Below are 16,205 nucleotides of genomic sequence, written 5' to 3' on the forward strand. Positions count from 1 at the left end.
TAATAGAGTCAGCTTCTACTTTATAAATACAATATATTATGAGAGTATCTTCTCCCAGATATTTCCTTATCATTAAAAATATTCCATTGGCATGACAGTATGGTGATAACAAAGTAAGCTTGCTCTTTTTTCACCTTTTTTTTTTTAATTGAAATACAGTTGATTTACAATCCTTTGTCAGTTTCAGGTATGCAACGAAGTGATTTAGGTATACATACAAACACAAATATATTCTCTTTAGATTCTTTTACATTACAGGTTATTACAAGATATTGAGTACAGCTCCCTGTGCTCTACAGTAGTCTTTGTTTGTTATTTTATATACAGTATTGTGCATATTTTAATCCCAAACTCATAATTTACCCCTTCCCATGCCCCTTTCCCTTTCAGTAGCCAGAAGCTTGTTTCCACGTCTGTGACTCCATGTCTGGTTTTCATGATTCATTCGTGCTGCATTGGGTTCGTTGCAGCACACGGGGCTCTTGGATGCATTGTGCGGGCTTCGCTGGGTACAGCACACAGTCTTCTCTTCTTGCAGCACGTGGGCTTAGTTGCCCTGCAGCATGTGGGATCTTAGTTCCCCGACCAGGGACTGAACCTGTGTCCTCTACATTGGGTCATCAGGGAAGCCCCTATATCTGTTTTGTAAGTGAGTTCATCTGTATCCTTTTTTTTTTTTTTGGATTCCACATATAAGAGATATCATGTGGTATTTGTCTTTCTCTTCTAAGTAAACTTGCTCTTAGCAGGACCTTCTACAAAGAGTCACCCAGCTCACTGTGCCAGAGGATCAGAGCTGAGAATCATTCTGGTAGGCAAAACGAGAACTGGCAAAAGTGCGACAGAGAACAGCATCCTCTAGAAGCCAGCATTTGAGTCCAGACTGAGTGCCTGGTCCTTGACGCAGACTTGCAGTAAGAGTCGGGGCAGCTGGGGAGACAGAGAGGTGGTGGTTATTGACACACCAGATATGTTTTGCAGGAAGGACCCCTCTGACTCCCTGTTCCAAGAGATGCAGAGGTGCTCCCTGCTCTCTGCCCCAGGACCCCACGTGCTGCTCCTGGTGATGCAACTGGGCCAATTCACCACGGAGGACCAGCAGGCTGTTCAGGGGGTGAAGGAGATCTTTGGAGAGGGTGCCACGAAGCACACAGTTGTCGTCTTCACCCGCAAGGAAGACCTCAAGGGAGGCTTCCTGAGGGATTTTATCCAAGGCGCAGGCAACAGAGCCCTAAGCGAGCTGGTGGCAGCGTGTGGGGGGCGAGTGTGTGCCTTTGACAACTATGCTACAGGGAGCACCTGGGATGACCACGTGAAGGAGCTCATGGACTTGATTGAGGGCCTGGGGACAGTGGAAAGGGGTGACCGCTACACTAACAGGTTGTACAGCCTTCTAACAGTCAGAATGTGGGCCTGTACAGTCAGAGGAAAGATTGCAGGATTTCAAAGGGACCTTTATAAAATACATGGAAATTCAGAGACGTGGTACAATCGTGGCCAAAGCGAATTGCCTGAGAAAGCCCTAATCCAAACAGCACTGTGTGCTCAGGTGTCTGCCGCATTGCTCAGTCAGTTATTTTGTGTATTCCACAAGACATGCGATTTCTTTTGCTGCTTACCCTTTAGTATGTGCCGTTTATTCTGTAGTTTACTATTAGTCATACCCAAAAAACTATTGATGATTTTTAGAAAGACCGGTAGACTGGAATGCAAGACTCCTGTGTCATAGTTACTGACCACTGCCTCTTCATTCATTGTCATATCCTGAGTAAGTTACAAGGCAATGGCACCCCACTCCAGTACTCTTGCCTGGAAAATCCCATGGACGGAGGAGCTTGGTAGGCTGCAGTCCATGGGGTCTCTACGAGTTGGACATGACTGAGTGACTTCACTTTCACTTTTCACTTTCATGCATTGGAGAAGGAAATGGCAACCCACTCCAGTGTTCTTGCTTGGAGAATCCCAGGGACGGGGGAGCCTGGTGGGCTGCCATCTATGGGGTCACACAGAGTCGGACACGACTGAAGTGACTTAGCAGCAGCAGCCTGCCCCGGACAGTCAGTGTCCGCTAAATGTTTGAGATTCTGTGAACTGTTTAGATCTCAACCTCATCCTATTTGTTAATGAATCAAATGATTTTAAAATTTCCTGTTTGTTTTGAAATATAATACCAAAACCTTCTGAAAGTTATAAACATAAAATTCTTCTCATTTGCAAGTCTCTATCTAAAGTCAGTTTTATGCTCCTGAAAACGCCTTTTCTTCTTTATACTATCACTATTTCTTCTGAATATAACAAAAATGGCAATAAAATTTCTACAAGGTATAGTAAATTAACAAGTGAGCTGTAAAGTTCCTGAGATCACATGTCTTTAACTCCATGCTATGGTTTTATCTTCTGAAGATGGTAAATGGACATACGGCTTATTTCTCTGATGCAACCAACTCACGCTCAACAATCATACACAGACACACACATCAATAGTCTGTTTTATGTGCATCAAAAGGGGCTCAGCTAGATTTTACCCCTTGTGTCCAATCCCAGTCAGGATTGAAACATACTAGAGGCTTATGTTTCAGACAAGAGTGGACCTAGTATTTTGCATTTTGCACTTGCAATATTTTACATTTAACATCTTCCTGTTAAATGCAAACTAGAATTTATTAAAATAAACACAGTCTTTATGACTGATGAGCTCACTAGATAATTAGGAAAACTCCAAGGATGCAGCAAACAATACACATAAAAGAGGTGGGAAAATGTAAGAAGGATTAGAGCTAAAAGCACCCTGTTGTAAGCGGGTAAACCCTCAGGCAAAGTCACAGGTGGTGAAGGAAGATTCCACATGCGTGCATGAGAACACTGAAAGGCAAGGAGTTATCAAAGAAACACTGGAAGCATCTTCATGAAAGGTATACGTTGGGTAGCAAAGACTTAGTCAAGACTGGTCTATGTGGTTCGGACTTGGGTAAAGCCAGTGAGGAGCCATATTCACCTCAGTCTTAAGGAAATACTCACTCCCGGGGTCATTCACCTGTAGGACTGGCACTTGAGAAACCTTGGCAGTGTGTCTCCTTCAACTCTGTGCCCTGGACACCAAACTTTCCTCACACTTGTCCTGGCCCCACTACTCTAGTGGGAGAATGAGAGACTCCAGTCTTCAATAATGCTGGAAAAAAAATAATAATAATAATGCTGAATGGGAAAAAAATGGGGGTGTCAGTCATTCAAGAGACATTGTACCTGGAAAAAAAAGAACGGAAAACAGTTGACCTTGGGTCTCTTTCCTACCTGAAAAAATGGGCTGGAAAGAAAGATGAAATAGCAGGTCCCAGCCAGTAGATTAGGGCTCAGGACAGTCATCCTTCCCACATCCAGCAATAGTCAACTCTAAAAAGCTTGAGTTGGATTGGTGACCTGACCAGTTCTAGAGCCAGTCCTTTGGTACCTGTTCACCACACCACTGGGTCTTTTACTGACCTCACTCTCATGACCCTCATGAGAGGAGGCAGAATAACTAGAATCAGTGATAACACAGATGACCAGAGTAAGCCTCTACATAATGCTAACTTAGGAATGGTGTAAACGCATGGTGGCTCAGCAGTAAAGACTCTCCCTGCCAATGCAGAAGACACAGGCTCCATCCCTGGGTTGGGAAGATCCCCTGGAGGAGGAAATGGCATCCCACTCCAATATTCTTTCCTAGAGAATCCCATGGACAGAAGAGCCAGGCGGGCTAAGTCCATGGGGTCACAAAGAGTCTGACATGACTGAGTGACTAAACAGCAACAGCAATTCACCCTCATCCTCAGTACATCAGCTAGCTTCAAGTCCTCCCACAGCTGAGAAGACATCCTTTCTCAGATAAAACTCTGCTTCTGGACTTTTCTGACAGGCTGGACCCTAGAGGGGCACTGGCCATAGGGCTGTCCAGTCAATGGACGGCTGTTGAGAAAAGCTATCATGTTCTTTGTTCTGGAGCAGGAAGCGCTCTGGACTTTTTTCATATGGGGGAAACGCTTACACAGTAAAAAGTAATTGAAGATTAGATCACTAAGCAGTTCTAGAAGGAGACTCAGGCCTTGGGGGTCCTACAACAAGATATTTGGTATGGGGGGAGGGGAGGGCCCTGCTAGAGAACACAGAAGATTAGTCGCAACAGGAGAGAGGTTTTGTAAGATAAATGCTTTAAGCCTACAATCAATGTTCCTGTCTCTTTAAATCATCACCACCTAACCCTCCCTCGAGGCTTACAGGAGCTGTGAGTCTCAAAGACTTCCTTTATGCAGAGTGGAAGGAAACAGCCTGCCACACTCAAAACTGAAGGGAAAGCAGAGATCAGGGCCTTCTTGGATCACTGGTGAGAGCCTGTCACCAGGAAAGGTGAGCCCCGCAGGGAGCAAGAGCTACAACTAACCAGAAGGAACATGGTTCTGAGAGCATTTACTGTCTGAGCACCCAGGCTCCACCAGGCACCTTTCGGGTGAGTAACAGCTGGACTCATTAAGATGGGGCATCTGGATTTGTAAAGATGTTCAAAGTTTCCAATACAGGAAGTTCAAAAAAGGTTTATGAGCATGGTCCCCAGTCTGGAGGGCACACATGTCTGTCTCCTTCCACACCTCCCCCATACAGTAAAAAAAGTCTGTACTGGAACCATGTCCAGGAGTAAAATGCATTTTAAAAGGCATTCAACGTTGCTCAAACTGCACGTTCAGCACAGGCAAAAGATCTTTCCTGTGGCCCCAAAGCAATCTAACTTAGAGCAAGTTACAGTGTGTTGAGTCAGGAAACCATCAGAATTCAACCCCGCCCCAGATGCCCCCTCTCCCCTCTGTCCACAGAAAGGGACCCTCAAGAGACTAAAGAGGTTAGGAACCAGGTCTTCAACCCCTCGTCCTCATGAGCCCTGACACGTTGGCTCCCTAATTCAAGTCTCTCCCACCCCTGCTGTAGGAACACCTCAGTTTCCTCATCTGTACAATGAAGGGGTCTGAATAAACGGCTCATTTCTTAATTCTGATGTGTGGACTGATGATATCAGATACACTGGATTCATAAATCAGAATTTCTGAGCATGGTCCCCCCAGAATTGACATTTTTAAAGAACATTCAAGTAGTTCTGAAAAACAACATATTTGAGAGGCACTGAGATACATGAACTTTGAATTTTCAGAGTATTCAAAATACAGGAATTCAAATGCTTTACAATAAAAAAGAGCTATTTATCACCCCAAATTTCAGGAAGAGCTTATCACCTTCTTAAAATTTATTTTAAATGATTTTAACCCACATTTCAAACTATCTGGAAATCCCAATGACCTACTCGAGAGTTTTGTGGATTCCCTGTAGCACACTTCCTCATTTCCACCTTTGGTGAGGACCTCTTGCTTTAGCTACTCTTCTTCTAGGGTTTGAATCTTATGGCTCTTTCTTCATTTCTGCTCTGATGTCAATTATGGGACTTTGTTGATGCCTAGACACAAAATAACTAATCATATCATGTGATTTGCCCCGGGGTAAACTTTACTGAAAGCTTTGCATGGGGCAGCAGGAGAGTGACTGCAGAAACACAAACAGCTTCGGCTTGAGTTCTGGACAAATTTGCCCTCTGAGTCCTCTGGCCAGAGAGAGGTTATTCACCCAGCCTCTCCCTTTGCTTTTCCTTCCCTGTTGGTGCCAAATGGGATTGAATACAGTTACCTGCAGGAAACAGGTGGGTGACATGAGGAGGTAGAATTTGAAATGGATGTTGAAGTACAGACAGGACTCAGGCAGAAATGTAGGGTGGGATGAAGAGTCCTGGGAGGGAAAGCCCGAGGTGGGTTGGGAAAGGGTGCTGAAATCTGTGTCTGGAGTGGCAGACTGAGGGCAGGGGTGAAGAGGGGGCAGGCGAGGTGGGATTCATTGGAAATGAGGCTAGAGAAGTAGACTGAGCAGAGACTGTGGGCTCATGTTCAGAAGCTTGCATGATCAGGCAAACGACCACAAAATGTTTAATTGTATTAAATGATGTTTGAGTGGGTGTAATCATTGTACTTTGAGAAGCCTCAGACTCAAGGGCCAGAACATAAAGAGCTGGAGGAGAGCATCCCAGTCTCCCCATATTTAGATACATAAGGAGAAGTCAAACTATGTTGTTATCTAAGAGTAGAAACTCTCCAGATGAGTTTGGGAAATACGTCTGTTTTCCAATTTTCTTCTTGCTTGTTTCACAGGCCAGCGACCCTAAGGTAGATCCTCAGTCAGTGAGCAAACTCTTGTTCTCGGGGTTTTCTCAAGCCCACCCTCCATCACCACCCTCGCTGCTGAAACTCCTGGGAAATCTTGTTTCCAACAGCTTACGTCACTGACATAGGTGCTCAGTCTCTTAGTCGTGTCCAACTTTTGCTGACCCTTTGGACTGCAAACTAACAGCCTCCTCTGTCCAGGAATTTTACAGGCAAGAATACTGTAGTGGGTTGCCATTTCCTTCTCCAGGGGATCTTCTTGACCTAGGAATCGAACCCGCATCTCTTGCATCTCCTGCATTGGCAGGCGGATTCTTTACCATTAGCACCACCTGACATGGAATCACCTGGAGAAATTAACATCTTAAGTTTACTCATTGGCATGGATGGGATTAAGTGTTATCTCCCCTTTGCTCTTTGCATTTGGGGGCCCTGAGAAGACAAAGCCAAGCTCACCAGGTGTTCTCAGAGCATCATCCCAACCCAGACCAGGCTCCTCCTTCCCTAAACTCCGATGCTCAGAGGAGGGCAGGAACTATGACCTTCTCACAGTGGGGTCACCAGCATTTTGGACTTGACCTGACATTGTAGGCAGTTACACCTATTTGATGAATGAGTGAATGAACAAATTGTGTCTGGGATTCTTTCAGGTAATCATGGGAGGACGGAAGATGCCAAGAGATGAAGAAAATGCCTATGGTAAGAACACGTCTCACAATGAGTGTTTGTCCCCAGGAGTGAGCTCTAGGTAGTAGGGGAATGGGCTAATTCAAGACTGAACAGAGAGAAGCCGAGAGGCATCTCAATGCTGGGGTGAAGCAGCAAGAGGCCTGGAGCTGGCACTTCACCTGGATCTGTACCCCCACCCTGCTGTGAGATACTAAGTTCTTTGACTAACCTGCAGCTCTGTTCCCAAAGTAAAATGAATGAACAGAAGGGGACATAGAGGGCATCAGATCGTGTATTAGAGAGAACATGATTCACCAGGTAGAAGGTGTTAGTGAACATGGATGGAGGTTATTAGACAGCAGTTTAAAGAGAGAGAAGAAGAGAGGAGGAGGAGGGAGGGAAGAGAGATGGCCTGGTCTTATCCTCCCAACAGCCTTTGAGTACAGCGCTACAATATTGATTCCGTTTGTGCAGAAGAGGTTTAACACTTAGATTAAGCAGCTCTCCAGGGTTACCAGGCTGGTAGAGGACAGGTCTATGATTCAATCTCCGGCTTTGGGACTCCAGATAGCCCTCCCGGCTGGGCCCACTGCCCCACCCCTTTCTCCAGTGGGACAGTATCAGGGAAAATAAGACAGAAATTGTCACTGGGGACCAGCTCTGCACAGCCTGGATGACAGATCATATCAGACGAAGTAATGGCCTGTATTACAAAGGCGCATCCTCTAGAGAGACATTCAGCAGCTGCTGGAGCACCTACAGCTGCACGTGTGACGCCAAAGACGGGAGAAATAGACGGGTAGAGACCCCCTTGGAGTGCCCAAATCTCACACCAGGTCACTCAGTAAAGGTCTGGCCCCAAACACAACCGTGGAAGCGTTCTGTTCTCCTTTGCTCGCAAGGCGTCCAGGTGACCCGGGAACCGGGACATGTTGCTCTCAGGTTCCGAAACTTACAGACCACCGTTGCCCACAGGTTTCCAGGAGTTCAGGTCCGCCCTGCAGGAGCGCCGGCTGCGCCTCCTCCTGGCCGGGAGGTCGGGGACCGGGAAGAGCGCCACGGGCAACAGCATCCTCCAGCGGAAGCACTTCCTCTCCAGGCTCGCGACCACAGCGGTGACCAGGGCCTGCGCCACGGGGAGCTGCTGCTGGGCCTCGTGGGACGTGGAAGTCCTCGACACCCCGGACCTCTTCAGCCCCGAGGTCGCCCAGGCAGACCCGGGTTTCAAGGAGAGAGGCCGCTGCTACCTGCTGTCGGCCCCGGGGCCCCACGCCGTGCTCCTGGTGACCCAGCTCGGCCGCTTCACCGCCCAGGACCTGCAGGCCTGGCGCGGGGTGAAGGCGCTCTTCGGGGCGGGCATCGCGGCGCACGCCGTCGTGGTCTTCACCCGCAGGGAGGACCTGGACGGGGGCTCGCTGCAGCAGTACGTGCGCGACACCGACAACCGCGCGCTCCGGGAGCTGGTGGCCGAGTGCGGGGGCCGCTGCTGCGCCTTCGACAACCGAGCGGCTGACGGGGAGCGGGAGGCGCAGGTCGGGGAGCTGATGGGGCTGGTGGAGGAGCTGGTGAGGGACCACGGCGGCGCCCCCTACACCAACGACGTGTACCGCCTGGCGCAGACCCTGGGCGGGCTGAGTCCCGAGGAGAGGCTGCGCAGGGTGGCGGAGCGACTGGCCGCCCGCGCGCGGACGTGGCCGCTGGCCGGGCTGTGGCGGTGGCCCAAGGCGGGGCTGGGGACCCGGTGTAAGCTGGGCCTAGCCGCCCTGCTGGGCGCCCTGTTCCTGCTGTACCTGCTCTGCAGGCGTCGGCCCGAGGCGGTGACGGTGTGACCTCAGTCTTGCAGGTCACCTGGCAAGAAAGGACCTGGACACTTGGATCTGAAGGGGGATTTCAAAGGAATCAGTTTTCAGAAATTTCATGCTTACTCCAGCACATAGTTTTAAAATAAAGTTTACCACTTTAAAACATCCTTAAAAATGTGTTTAGTTATTTTGAGGTATTGATCATCTGTGAGAAATTGTAAAATGGCAGTTTTTGGTAGAAAATGGATTCCTAGCAAAGGAATCCCACTCTTTATTTTGAGGTTGTGTGTGTCTGTTTGCTGGTTTGTTTGTTTAGACATTGCCTTCCTCTCTTTGGACCGCTATTTTAAACACACACACACACACACACACACACACACACACACACACACACAGTCTGGGTGGCTTAAAAACTACAGACATTTATTCCTCACAGTTCTGGAGGCTGGAAGTCCATGATCATGATCGGGTTTGGGGGAGAGTCCTGAGATTGCGAATGCCAACTTCTGACTGTGCCCTCACACTCAATTAGAACAAGGCACTAATTCCAATCATGAGGAATCTACCCTCCTGACCTAAGACCTTCCCAATGACACCACCTCCTAATACCCTCCTCTCCAGACTAGGTTTTCAACCTGTGAATGTTGAGGGGGGAGGGGGCGGACACAAGCATTCAGACCATAGCCTATACAGACTCTTCTTGCTATTTTGTAGTTCTTATAGGTAGTGATCTCCCTTCAGTGACCTTGCAGATTTTTATTATCATCAAGGAAAGAGAAATCACAGTCAAACATGTTAATGTTTAATTCCAGGTGACATTGCAAGTCCTGTCCAATTCTTTGCAACCCCAGAGACTAGACAGTCCATGGAATTCTCCAGGCCAGATTATTGGAGTGGGCAGCCTTTCCCTTCTCTAGGGGATCTTCCCAACCCAAAGATCAAACCCAGGTCTCTTTCTTTACCAGCTGAGCCACCAAAATAATCCACCTAGCAATGCAGGAGACCCATGAGCTGCGTATTTGATCCCTGGGTCAGGAAGATACCCTGGAGCAGGGAATGGCAACCCACTCCAGTATTGTTGCCTGGAAAATCCCATGGACAGAGGAGCCTGGTGGGCTACAGTCCATGGGGTTGCAAAGAGTTGGACACGACTGAGCGCACACACACATACATCAGTTTATTTACCAGTACAATGACTTAGAACCAAGAAGTTAAATGTGACTGTACTGAAAATAACACAATTTCAAATTTTCTAGCATGTGTTATGGTTCATGTCTGTCCCAAATGAAGTAAGATTTGGGGAAAATAACATGCAATGTCTTCAATGTAGTTATCTATCTGGATTTTTATGCAAATAATAATAAAGTTCCTGTTTCAGAGAAGACAGGAAGCCGCAGGTGCATCAGCAGAGAGCCACAGAGAACTCGAGGTTAGGTGTGGCTGCACCGTTATGGGTTTTTACAGAGGGTGGGTCAACCCACCTAAGTCCTTGAACCACATCCTTACGTTGTGTAAACAGTCGTTATCGTTATCGTTTCCTTATTTCTGAAACAACACTTTAAAGGGAAGCCTTTCTATCAGCCACACCCTAGTTAGGTGGTGTGGATGCAGAAGGATGCAGATACCCCAAGACTATCAGGGCTCAAGTGTGCTAAGGGGGAGGGTGATGTGCGGGGGGCATGGAGCAGGCCAGAGGGATAATGGAGGGCGGGGGGAGTGAGGTTGTGCGCAGGCACCCTAAGGCCATCCCAGTTTCCGTGGAGCAGGAATCTATGCGCATGCGCTTCAATGCCACCTCAGAGTAAAGTTCTAGGGAGACTTGGGATGGACTCTGGCCTTAAGGCTGCCTGCAGTTGGAGGGGGGCCTGAGGGCAGTGATTTAGACTCAGTGAAGTTTAGCTGGAAAAAAATTTATTATCAATTCCTTCTTTAGCTGCCTGCTGGGCCCATGCAGGGACTCTCAGCCAGAGAGAAAATCTTTCTACAAACTGAGGCGCCCAGGAAAGGGCCGTTGTGGCGGGGACCGCCAGGTCTGCAGCTTGCCCTTCCAGGACCACGTGTGCACGAGCACGCGCTGTGGGCCAAGACTGCTTACCACAGGACTGAATTTAACCTGCTGTTCTTTCATTTTTTCATTTTCTCACATCCAAATGTACATCTATACCCTCCAATTTCTATCATTACTTATTGTCTTGTTTGTAAATGTAAATACGATTTTTAAGACAAATATGAGTGTTAGTTGCTCAGTTGTGTGCGATTCTTTGTGACCTGACGGACTACAACCTGCCAGCCTCCTCTGTCCACGGAATTCTCCTGGCGAGAATACTGGAGTAGGTTGTATTCCCTTCTCTAGGGGATCTTCCTGACCCAGGGATTGAACCCAAGTATCCTGCATTGCAGGCAGATATTTTACCATCTAAGCTACCAGGGAAGCCCCAAATATGAGTGTTAGGATTGTCAAATTCTCGTGCAAACTGTAGCATCTAGAAATGTATAGGATCAGAAGAAGGCTTGACATTGTGGGTAAAATGCCCTGTTTGGGTATCAGTGGGACCGCTGTGGGGTACAGTAGAAAGAGCAGAAGATGTGCAGAGGGCTTGTGTTCTAAAACCCACCCCTATGAACTTGCTCAGAGACTTTGTGGCCATGGGGCTTCATCTTTTCTTGAGATGTGTATATTAAAATTAATCTTAATATGTATGATGAACTAATGCAAAAGAAAGCACTTTGTAGGTTAAATTCCATAAGAATATGACACAGAAATGAAAAGTGTAGAGGAAACATCATAATAATAATCTTCATAAATAAATTTCATACTCATACTCAGAAATACATAAATTTCATACTCGTGAATACTCCACACTTAGTATTTATAATAATAACTATTCCATATTATTCTATTCCACAGAGTCGGGTGCTAGTGGTAATAAAAAGTCCGTATGATTAGTCATCAAATATATTTACAAAGTACAATCAAAGTTGTACTTATTCTCTAAAATATTGCTAGTTTCTAATTCTTAGATTTAGAGCTATATAGACTCATAAGTAGGACTTCCCTGGTGGCTCAGACAGTAAAAAATCCACCTGCAATGCAGGAGACCTGGGTTCGATCCTTGGGTTGGGAAGATCCCCTGGAGCAGGGCTTGGCAACCCACTCCAGTATTCTTGCCTGGAGAATCCTCATGGACAGAGGAGCCTGACAGGCTATATTCCATGGGGTTGCAGAGTCAGACACGACTGAGTGACTAAGCACAGCATAGCACAGACTCATAAGTAAACGGAAGACACAATTTTTAGTTTTTTAAGTGTAATGATGTCAGAACTTCCCTGGAACCTGCATGTTTCCACTGCAGGGGGCATGGGTTCAATCCCTTGTCTGGGAACTAAGATCCCACATGCTACACAGCACAGCCAAAAAAAGTTTAAATATATATAATTTAATAATACACATGTAATACAGTGGTCATGTATGGATGCAAGAGTTGGACTGTGAAGAAAGCTGAGCACTGAAGAATTGATGCTTTTGAACTGTGGTGTTTGAGAAGACTCTTGAGAGTCCCTTGGACTGCAAGGAGATCCAACCAGTCCATTCTGAAGGAGATCAGCCCTGGGTGTTCTTTGGAAGGAATGATGCTGAAGCTGAAACTCCAGTACTTTGGCCACCTCATGCGAAGAGTTGACTCACTGGAAAAGACTCTGATGCTGAGAGGGATTGGGGGCAGGAGGAGAAGGGGACGACAGAGGATGAGATGGCTGGATGGCATCACTGACTCGATGGACGTGAGTCTGAGTGAACTCCGGGAGTTGGTGATGGACAGGGAAGCCTGGCGTGCTGTGATTCATGAAGTCACAAAGAGTCAGACATGACTGAGCAACTGAACTGAACTGAATTGAATACAAAATAGATAATAAAGGAAAATAATGCAAGATTGATCATAAAATAGAAAACATAATTTTAGAGAGAATACTATAATAATTTATTGATTAATATTTTATGATAAAAACTACCTCATGAAGTATGAAGGATAATTATCATTAAGAACCTTTTATTTGCAGAGGAAAGTAATCTACTGAGAATCAAGTGATTTTCTAAAGGCAAAAAGTGGCAAATCAGAACCTGAAACTATTTTTCCTGTCATATAAAAAGAGCTTCCTTAACCAGACACAGGATCAAAACACTATAACTTCTCAAAAATGCTCTAAGTGAATATATATTCATATCATTTACATAGGTCTCCTCTCACCTTTTATTCCTTGTTAATGTGTTGGTAAGCTTCTTTCATATTTCCATGCCCTACTGCCTGAATCAGCTTCATTTTACACAGAGAGGTTCATCTTTGGCTTACTTCTGAGAGTTGTTTTTGGCCATGATGAGGTTTTCAAGCAGATTTCAAACACTGCATACCCTCTTACCTAGTCTTGTACCATTTTCAGTGTTGTACAAGATTCAATAATTATGCACAATATTCAGTATTCATCAGCCTGGCTGGACAGATGCCACTACTCCTTCCAAAGAATACCATGTGGACTGAATGCCCTAGAAGAGGAATTCCTATAAGTCCTTGAGGAAGCCAGAGCTAGACTATGACCCAGGACTTTTTTTTTCCTGCCCTGGAGCCTTCATCTAATAGTGGTAATATATGCCTTTTCTTATAGAACTGGATTTGTGCTTGCTTATTTCAGCAATAAATATTTTAAGGTTTTTTTTTCTAAATTTGTCTTTTACTTTTTCTTTTAAAGTAGTTATCTTCCAAAATAATGTAGTATTTTGTTTTATTTTATATCTTATGAAAGTGAAAGTCGCTCGGTCGTGTCCTACTCTTTGTGATCCCATGGACTATACAGTCCATGGAATCCTCCAGGCCAGAATACTAGAGTGGGTAGCTTTTCCTCTTTCCAGGGGATCTTCCCAACCCAGGGATCTGTCAAGGGAGTGTATAATTTCCTCCGTTCTGTCTCGTCGCAACAAAAATTTAAGGCAACAGACATTAAAGCCCTTTGACAGACCATGTCTCAGCTCTCAGAGAGACTGTGTTACAGCTCTCGGACAGATCAGTGTCACAGCTCTGTGTTACAGCTCAGTTTTATTTAGAAAATAAAGGAAAATACATCCTCCAGGCGTGAGGGCATGTTCACCCAAAAGACTTCAAAGAGGGGAGAGAGAGAGAGCAAGGGAGGGATGGAAGGAGGGAGAAAGTGTGAGACAGAGATAGAGAGAAAGGGGAGAGAGAGAAAGAGGGAGGGAGAGAAAGAGAGAGAGAGGAAGGGAGAGACCTCCCCCCGCCACCCCGCCCTTTGGCTCCTCTTTTTATGTTTTTTCCCTCCCCTGGGCCTGACCTATGTAAATTGGGCTAGCCAGGAGTGCTGTTTGTTCTACCTGAGGTCCTCACTCCAGTCCTCAGACCTTCCTTTGTTCTTTTTTATCAGGCTTTTCCCTTCCTAGTCTTTTAGCCACCACCATTCTGGGCTCCAGTCCCCTATATTTTTGCATTCCAGTCCCCTATAATGAAAAGGACATCTTTTTTGGGTGTTAGTTCTAAAAGGTCTTGTAGGTCTTCATAGAACTGTTCAACCTCAGCTTCTTCAGCGTTACTGGTTGGGGCATAGACTTGGATTACTATGATATTGAATGGTTTGCCTTGGAAACAAACAGAGATCATTCTGTCGATTTTGAGATTGCACTGAAACACCTCAAAAAGATGTCTTTTCATTATAGGTGACTGGAATGCAAAAGTAGGAAGTCAAGAAACACCTGGAGTAACAGGCAAATTTGGCCTTGGAATATGGAATGAAGCAGGGCAAAGACTAATAGAGTTTTGCCAAGAAAATGCACTGGTCATAACAAACACCCTCTTCCAACAACACAAGAGAAGACTCTACACATGGACATCACCCAGATGGTCAACACCAAAATCAGACTGATTATATTCTTTGCAGCCAAAGATGGAGAAGCTCTAGACAGTCAGCAAAAACAAGACCAGGAGCTGACTGTGGCTCAGACCATGAACTCCTTATTGCCAAATTCAGACTTAAATTGAAGAAAGTAGGGAAAACCAAGAGACCATTCAGGTATGACCTAAATCAAATCCCTTATGATTATACAGTGGAAGTGAAAAATAGATTTAAGGGCCTAGATCTGATAGATAGAGTGCCAGATGAACTATGGAATGAAGTTCCTGACATTGTACAGGAGACAGGGATCAAGACCATCCCCATAGAAAAGAAATGCAAAAAAGCAAAATGGCTGTCTGGGGAGGCCTTACAAATAGCTGTGAAAAGAAGAGAAGAAAAAAGCAAAGGAGAAAAGGAAAGATATAAACATCTGAATGCAGAGTTCCAAAGAATACCAAGAAGACATAAGAAAGCCTTCTTCAGCGATCAATGCAAAGAAACAGAGGAAAACAACAGAATGGGAAAGACTAGGGATCTCTTCAAGAAAATCAGAGATACCAAGGGAACATTTCATGCAAAGATGGGCTCGATAAAGGACAGAAATGGTATGGACCTAACAGAAGCAGAAGATATTAAGAAGAGATGGCAAGAATACACAGAAGAACTGTACAAAAAAGATCTTCACGACCCAGATAATCACGATGGTGTGATCACTGACATAGAGCCAGACATCCTGGAATGTGAAGTCAAGTGGGCCTTAGAAAGCATCATTACAAACAAAGCTAGTGGAGGTGATGGAATTCCAGTTGAGCTATTCTAAATCCTAAAAGATGATGCTGTGAAAGTGCTGCACTCAATATGCCAGCAAATTTGGAAAACTCAGCAGTGGCCACAGGACTGGAAAAGGTCAGTTTTCATTTCAATCCCAAAGAAAGGCAATGCCAAAGAATGCTCAAACTACTGCACAATTGCACTCATCTCACATGCCAGTAAAGTAATGCTCAAAATTCTCCAAGCCAGGCTTCAGCAATATGTGAACCATGAACTTCCAGATGTTCAAGCTGGTTTTAGAAAAGGCAGAGGAACCAGAGATCAAATTGCCAACATCCGCTGGATCATGGAAAAAGCAAGAGAGTTCCAGAAAAGCATCTATTTCTGCTTTATTGACTATGCCAAAGCCTTTGACTGTGTGGATCACAATAAACTGTGGGAAATTCTGAAAGAGATGGGAATACCAGACCACCTGATCTGCCTCTTGAGAAATTTGTATGCAGGTCAGGAAGCAACAGTTAGAACTGGACATGGAACAACAGACTGGTTCCAAATAGGAAAAGGAGTCCGTCAAGGCTGTATATTGTCACCCTGCTTATTTAACTTCTATGCAGAGTACATCATGAGAAACGCTGGACTGGAAGAAACACAAGCTGGAATCAAGATTGCCAGGAGAAATATCAATAACCTCAAATATGCAGATGACACCACCCTTATGGCAGAAAGTGAAGAGGAACGCAAAAGCCTCTTGATGAAAGTGAAAGTGGAGAGTGAAAAAGTTGGCTTAAAGCTCAACATTCAGAAAACGAAGATCATGGCATCCGGTCCCACCACTTCATGG

The 16,205-nt window shown here is 45.6% G+C and overlaps 2 protein-coding genes across 4 annotated transcripts in view; both read left to right on the plus strand.

The window, feature by feature from the left end:
* The window catches only part of GIMAP2 (GTPase, IMAP family member 2), a 36,455-nt gene extending 32,172 nt beyond the window's left edge, over positions 1-4,283 (plus strand). The window contains 3 exon segments of the mRNA XM_059885991.1: positions 747-1,395; positions 1,397-1,515; positions 1,518-4,283. Coding sequence (XP_059741974.1) covers positions 747-1,395; positions 1,397-1,515; positions 1,518-1,729 — 980 coding nt within the window. The 3' untranslated portion in view covers positions 1,730-4,283.
* Positions 1-8,866, plus strand: part of GIMAP1 (GTPase, IMAP family member 1) — a 41,038-nt gene extending 32,172 nt beyond the window's left edge. The window contains exons 4-7 of one of the 3 annotated variants that reach the window (XM_059885989.1): positions 4,290-4,483; positions 6,219-6,442; positions 6,881-6,929; positions 7,875-8,866. In XM_059885989.1, the coding sequence (XP_059741972.1) occupies positions 6,887-6,929; positions 7,875-8,728 (897 nt within the window). In that variant the 5' untranslated portion in view covers positions 4,290-4,483; positions 6,219-6,442; positions 6,881-6,886 and the 3' untranslated portion in view covers positions 8,729-8,866. Of the gene's footprint in view, positions 1-4,289; positions 4,484-5,549; positions 5,717-6,218; positions 6,443-6,880; positions 6,930-7,874 lie in introns of those variants that run through there. The other 2 variants (XM_059885990.1, XM_059885988.1) reach the window with 2 other exon arrangements.
* The last annotated feature ends 7,339 nt before the right edge of the window (positions 8,867-16,205 follow it).

Source organism: Bos taurus, chromosome 4, assembly GCF_002263795.3.
Source record: "Bos taurus isolate L1 Dominette 01449 registration number 42190680 breed Hereford chromosome 4, ARS-UCD2.0, whole genome shotgun sequence".
Taxonomy (NCBI): domain Eukaryota; kingdom Metazoa; phylum Chordata; class Mammalia; order Artiodactyla; family Bovidae; genus Bos; species Bos taurus.